Source organism: Ambystoma mexicanum, chromosome 10 (genome assembly GCF_040938575.1).
Source record: "Ambystoma mexicanum isolate Mex_15411 chromosome 10, UKY_AmexF1_1, whole genome shotgun sequence".
Lineage (NCBI taxonomy): Eukaryota > Metazoa > Chordata > Amphibia > Caudata > Ambystomatidae > Ambystoma > Ambystoma mexicanum.
In genome coordinates, this window is record NC_090932.1 from 415,169,938 (window position 1) to 415,176,459 (window position 6,522).

Below are 6,522 nucleotides of genomic sequence, written 5' to 3' on the forward strand. Positions count from 1 at the left end.
GCAAGAAACAGATGCAATAACACACATATCGGTTATAAGTCAAGCAGCAAACGCACACTTGGTTCTTACACCAGGATCTGGATTGCAAGTGCAGGTAAGTCATTACCTTTCAGGGGACGCCTTCAAAATAACATTGGCATCCCCTTAACGGCATAGAGATAGTTCAAAGAGATATTGATGCGGGATGGTGAGGGTTGGTGGTGTTTTTGGTTTGGGACAGGGAGTGGGAGGTAATGGGTGGCAATGGCTTTAGGTCCTAGCATGGCTAATGATGGCAAATGTGCAGGTAAACAGCTAAACAAAACCCACCAGCTGTGTTGGTGCTTTTGCACCATCTCCCACCTACATTCCCTTCTAATGCCTCCAGTTTTTGCTTATAAGCAGTGCTTACAGTGCCGCCTAAAAGCCAAAACTAAAAAAGTAGGCTAGTCTTACAGGCACATAGAGGCATGAGTTCTAAACATCTGGAAGTAGTGTGAAGCGAAAGGGTGCATCGTGGTAACGAGACTCTGCTTAGGAAACTTCCCATTACCCAGGAAGGAGCCAAAAACATGTCCAGGGAAAAGCAAGCGGCAGCCTTTCATGGCCAAGGAAGCCCCAGACTAGACTGTTAGGTCACCGGCAAGGTAGGAACTTTGCAAAGGCACGCTTGCAGCAGAATGCATTCCCATGGCAGCAGCATAGGACGCCATTGCAAGCTCAGACATGCAGCGGGACTCCCTTGCGAAGGGAGCAGCATACAGACAGACAAAACAAACTATTGACATCAAAACATATATAGGACATGCACAGGGGACAAGTGGAAAGCAGCTATGCAGGAAGTGGCACAAAGCATGGCCAGTCCAGCAGCAAACTGCATATTACATAGCTTTGGAAACCGCATGCTCAGCAAAGCAGCCAGCTCCAGATGTACCCAGTGATGAAATCACCAACAAGGCATGGCAAGTGGAGCGGCATGCTACCGTCTTTCAGGATCATCTCTGGGTCAGCGGGGCAGCATGGACAGCACTGCATGGCCACAGAAGGCCTATTTGCCGTCTTACATCTTAAAGGCACCTGCGCATGCATGGTCCAGGAAAAGCAGGCTGCAACCTCCTATGTAGTGTGTAAATACTACTAGGTCACCCGACCTCCCTCCAATACTGCAACCTCATATGGCCATGATATCTCCAGACTGTAGCGTTGCATGATCAAGATTGCATGACTGACGAGTTGCAGCAGAGCCAGATAGAAGCCAGGGCCGGACTGCGGTCCTGCAGGCCCAGGTATATGCAGTAATTGTGAAAAGCCATGGAAACACCCGAATGCAGCCTTGCCTGAGCAGAGTAGTCGCAGATTGAAACGTTGCATGAAAAGGGGGCGCTGGAGGCCTGTATTACCGGGGAAATAGCCAGCTTCAGCGTTGCACTGCCTCAGAAGCAGCGATATGACATGGCAAGGAAAGCAAAAGCCTGCAGTTTTGTATACTAGGAGCAGCAGGAGACCGCAACAACTCGTTCCAATGGAGGCGGTGGCCCCTCAGGGTTAGGCGAACAGCAGGGGCACCGTTAGCACTGCATGGCCATGTGCAAAAGCAAGCTCTAGTGACACTCAGGGGCACAGTCGTGCAGTTGCTCCAGGAAAGCACCTCTGCTGCTGATTGGCTGTGCCCCGCGTCGCTCTGCAGCAGCCCAGCCCCGAGATGGCTGCGATTGGCTGGAGCGAGAGGCGGGTCTCCGAGAGGCAGCCCTGATGCAGCGGCCGGTGAACGGCAGAGTCAGTGGATCCGCTGCCGGGAGAGACAGAAGGACGCGCAGGTGCCCTCTTTCGCCCTCCTCCAAATGAACGGTCCCCCCTTCGGATGTAAGCAGCAGAGCCCGGGAGACAGAGACACCCAGAGCACGGAGAGCGGGGAGCGCAGCAGCCCGGACCAAGGGGACCGCGGCATCGCATTCAGCCGCCTGCCTGCCCCGCACGGCGGAGCCTCCAGGCGCCCCCAGCTGCCACCTGCAGACCCGCTCCGCCAGGCCCAGCGCCTGCCCATCCGGGTACTCAAGATGCTGAGCGCACACGGGGGCCACCTCCTGCACCCCGAGTACCTGCAGCCCCTCTCGGCGACCCCCATCAGCCCGATAGAGGTAAGAAGCAGCTCTCGCTGCCCCTGGCCCTCTGCCACCCCCCCACTAACAAGAGTACCTTCAAAAACCCCTAACATGCCAGTGCGCTCACTCCATTCAGCCTATTACACATAGCACCTCCCCTGTTGCACCCCGAGTATTTCCGTGACCCCGATCGGCCCTAGCGAGTTATGGGATAGCCTTTCGCCCTTTCCCAGCCCCCCCCCCCAACCCCACACTTAGAACTTTTCCGGTACCTGCAGCCTCTCGGCCGCTCCGATCAGTCCATATAATAATGGGCATCCCTGGCAACGCCGCCCCCCACATCCCCTCATCGAGGACCTCCTCTGCTTCCTATTGCACCCCATCATCTCTGACCGGCCGCACTACAGTGCCCGAAGCCGCTCTCAGCCACACCTGTCCGGGCAAAGACCAGGGCTCTGTCACCCTCACCCTTTCTACGTACTACCCACCCTTTCCGGCACTGCCACACGGCCTCTGCCCACCCGCCCTCTTCACCCCGAGCACTCGGGAAGTTGCCCCGAACTCCGCCTTGACCCCCCTGCAGCCCTCCACCCATCCCGCCGGCCGCCTCTTATCCCCGCTCCACTCCCCTGTCACACGCCCCCCGTGCTGTCAGTGCGGGTCTCAGGGGCGAGAAGACCCAGCCCGGAGGCCCTCGAGGGTCCGCGGCCACTCACAGGGCTTAGGTTGTCTGCAGAGCCTCGCCCTTCCACGCCCCAGCCACCGAGGCCCGGGCCACCCTCGTGCCAGGACGAAAGACAGAGCCTCACCCTCATCCCGCAGCACCCACCGTCATTAGAAGGCCCTCTGTTGCCCCTGCCAGCAGTACGGCGATACAGTCATCCCCGCCCACGCACCCCAACTCCATAGATCCGCATGTTATTCACCCCAGAAGCTCACGGGCAAAGGCCACCGCCTTTACACCCTCATGACACTCACCCTGCCTCCCCGCAAACCCCCTCACGCCTGCCTGCGCGAACACCGTGGGGAATGACCTTAACTTGTATCTCCCCGCCGGGTAACCCAAGGAACATGCCCTCCTACACACGACCCCAGAGGCTACGAAGACCCAGAAAAGGCTGTCTGTTAGAATAGGGCCGACTTAACTGGCTTACAAATATATACGAAAGATGCCATGTTTTTCCTGCAGTGCAATGCAGGCTCGCCAGCTGTGCCCAGGGGCAGTTAGTTGCCAGATATGCCCGTTTGGGCTGGTTTTTCGGTGCTGGCTCTATGAAGGGTGTCCCTCATAACTTCCATTACCTCACTGAAGGAGTGCATAGTCACAGAGGGAAGAGTGGGCTCCTTAGTTGTGCCATGCGGGTGTTTGCCATATTTGGTGCTATGGCCTGGGGTTTGGGTGGTGGTGATAGTTCAGTGTTGGGTCACGTTATCAGCCATATTCACGGTGCATTGCAATAGTCCTGTGCCCCAGGGCACTGTAGTGGCATACATAAGGGGTATCTCTAGGTCTGGGTTTCTGGAGCTGGTGAGTTAGGTGCTGAAAGCTGCTGGCAGCGGTGTTAACCTGTTTTCCCTTTTTCTCCTCTCTTCCCCCGCAGTTGGATGCCAAGAAGAGCCCCCTGGCCCTGCTGGCGCAGACCTGCTCCCAGATCGGCAAGCCGGACCCGCCGCCTTCCTCCAAGCTGAGCTCGGTCACCTCCGGCGACAAGGAGTCCGGGAGGTCCTCCTCGTCGTCCTCCATGAAGCAGCAGCAGCACGGGGAGGGCCCCCCGGGGGACGACAAGTCCAGCTTCAAGCCCTACTCCAAGGGGGTCGGAGGGGAGCCCCGCAAGGAGCTGAGCGGGTCGTCGTCGTCTTCCTCCTCCTCCTCCGCGCCCTCCGGCGGGGACAAGGCCGGCTTCAGGGTGCCCAGCGCCGGCTTCTCGTCCTCGCCCTCCTCCCGGGTCAGCTCCCCGGGCCAGCACTCGGACTGCCAGGACAAGAAGGAGGTGGACGCGGCCAAGGGCGGCTCGGAGTCCGCCTCGCACTCCCGCCTCAGCACCAGCAGCAGCAGCTCCGAGTCCAGCCACTGCGAGGGCCTCTCGGGTAGCAGCAAGGCCGACTCCCAGGGCCTGGGCTCCGCGGGCCACGTGGCGCCCATCTCGCCCTACAAGCCGGCGGGCCACTCGGTCTTCTCCCTGCCGCCCTCGGGCCTGGGCTACCACGGATCCATCGTCGGCGCCTACGCGGGCTACCCCTCGCAGTACGTCTCTGGATTGGAGCACGCCAAGTCGGGCCTGGTGGGCAGCCAGCTCCACGGCACGCTGGGCCTCCCCGGCAAGGGCTCGGGCTCCAGCCCCCTGACCGGCGCCTCGCCGCCCTCGTTCATGCAAGGATTGTGCAGGGACCCCTACTGCCTGGGCTACCACAGCGCCTCCTCACACCTGGGCGGCAGCGCCAGCGGCTGCTCCACCTGCGTGCACGACCCCTCGTCGCTCAAGTCTGGCTACCCCCTGGTGTACCCGGGCCACCCCCTGCACTCGGTGCACACCACCATGTCCTCCAGCGTCTCGCCCTCCCTGTCCGGACACCCCCTCTACACCTATGGATTTATGCTTCAGAACGAGCACGTGCCCCACATATGCAACTGGGTGTCGGCCAGCGGACCGTGCGACAAGAGGTTTGCCACCTCGGAGGAGCTGCTTTCGCACCTGCGAACGCACACCGCCATGCCCGGGGCCGAGAAACTGCTGGCCGGCTACCCGGGCTCGGCTGCGTCTTGCCACCTCCACCTGCCGCCCTCGGGCCCTGGCAGCCCGGGATCCTTACCGGGGTCCTTCTCGCTGCGGAGCCCGCACAGCCTGGGACTCAGCCGGTACCACCCTTACGGCAAGAGCCAGTTCTCGGCGGCCACGGGGCTGCCCGTGCCCTCCCTCCAGGCCGCAGGACCTTACTACTCGCCCTACGCCCTCTACGGGCAGAGACTCACCTCAGCCTCCGCGCTCGGATATCAGTGAAAAGCGCGCCACGAACTCTTCCTGCCGGACTGTGTATTTATTTACTGTATTTTAGCTTAAAGCTGGGAATATAAGTGCATTATTACACCAATGAACCCATGGTATGCAAAAAAACCTGTCTCCAAAAAAAACTTTTACTTTTTTTTTGCAGTTTCTATCTTCCACTTTTTGCCTTATCACTTTTTCCCCTCCTCAAACGTTTGCTTTGATTTTCTGATGAATTTCGTGCATGGCCCCTTTCACATTCATTTTTTTCCCCTCCGCGCTCCGATTTCTTTTTATTTGTACAGTTTAAAGAGATGTAATATTTTTTGTAATGTATTGAATGGGGGGGATTTGATGGCTGGGGCTGTCAGACTTGGTAAGTCTTATTTTGTTAATAAATGAAAACTTGGATATATTTACGTGGCCTTCTCGCGCTTCCATCATTGCCTAACGCGTGAAAATAAATACCCAGGTTGGGCGAGGGGGAAAACACGGAGCAGCTGAAACCAAAGGTTTTCCCGTGCCTATCTACCTGGAGCGTGATAAGACCAAATAAAACGCACTGTTTCTAAAATAAGGCCTGACTGGGGATACAGTGTAGAGTAGGTACAAAATCAAGGGCTTCTTTTCCTTCCCTTTTGTGTGAAATGTCGGAAATAATGAAACAATGTGACTTTGAAGCAAAAAGTGACACTGGGCTTTTAAGAGGGGAGAGCGTGGGGTTGGGGCGCCCCCTGGTGGAAGAGATCTGCAATTTGCGGTAGAGCCCCACAGAACAATATAGATACGTTCCGACTTCGAATGTTTTTCTTCAAAGGTATTCTCCAGTGATTATACATATATATATATTTTTTATCAGAACCACTGCTTGGTGATTAGTTGTATACGTCGCATTTTGTCATTCGTACATCATTTATTTCCACTTGTGGACGTTAATGATTTCAGATTCTTGAGACGTCAATTCGCATTGCATTGAAGTAAACCTGCACGCGCTATGATTTTTTTTTACTGTTACTTGTTGACGTTATTAAGGTTGTTCCTAATCAGACTTAATGGGGGATACAACAAAGAATAATTTCCCCACCATTAACATAGCGCTTCTTGACGGGAGCCCTTCTTTCAGGCACTGTAATCTTTGTTCAAATCTGTTGCTGTTCTCGGGGGCACTTAAAATGCTTAAGCCTCCTGCCCTTTTCTGGTTCCTCCTTTCCCCAGTTACGACCACTTTGTAGATTTAACCACCCGGGGAACGCCTCAAGCAACTTGCAGGGGCCGTGCTTGCTTAAATGTGGGGGCTGTGGTACTTTGATCTTGTTTTTTTGGTGGGTGGGGAGAGGGGGGGGGCTTTTCCGCTCGGATCAGTCGGCTCTAAGGCCGCAACCTCTGCAGGTGGCAGCAAGGCCGAGCCTATGCACGCATGGTCGGCGAATGTTAATTGCCCTCTTTGGCCGTGGATA

General features: G+C 56.5%; 1 protein-coding gene across 1 annotated transcript; it reads left to right on the forward strand.

The window, feature by feature from the left end:
• The first annotated feature begins 1,738 nt into the window (after nucleotides 1-1,738).
• ZNF703 (zinc finger protein 703) lies at nucleotides 1,739-5,484 on the forward strand. Its single transcript, XM_069617979.1, has 2 exons — nucleotides 1,739-2,117; nucleotides 3,683-5,484. Exons 1-2 carry the CDS (start codon nucleotides 1,821-1,823, stop codon nucleotides 5,078-5,080), a joined length of 1,695 nt encoding a protein of 564 aa, XP_069474080.1. The 5' UTR covers nucleotides 1,739-1,820; the 3' UTR covers nucleotides 5,081-5,484.
• Nucleotides 5,485-6,522: the final 1,038 nt, after the last annotated feature.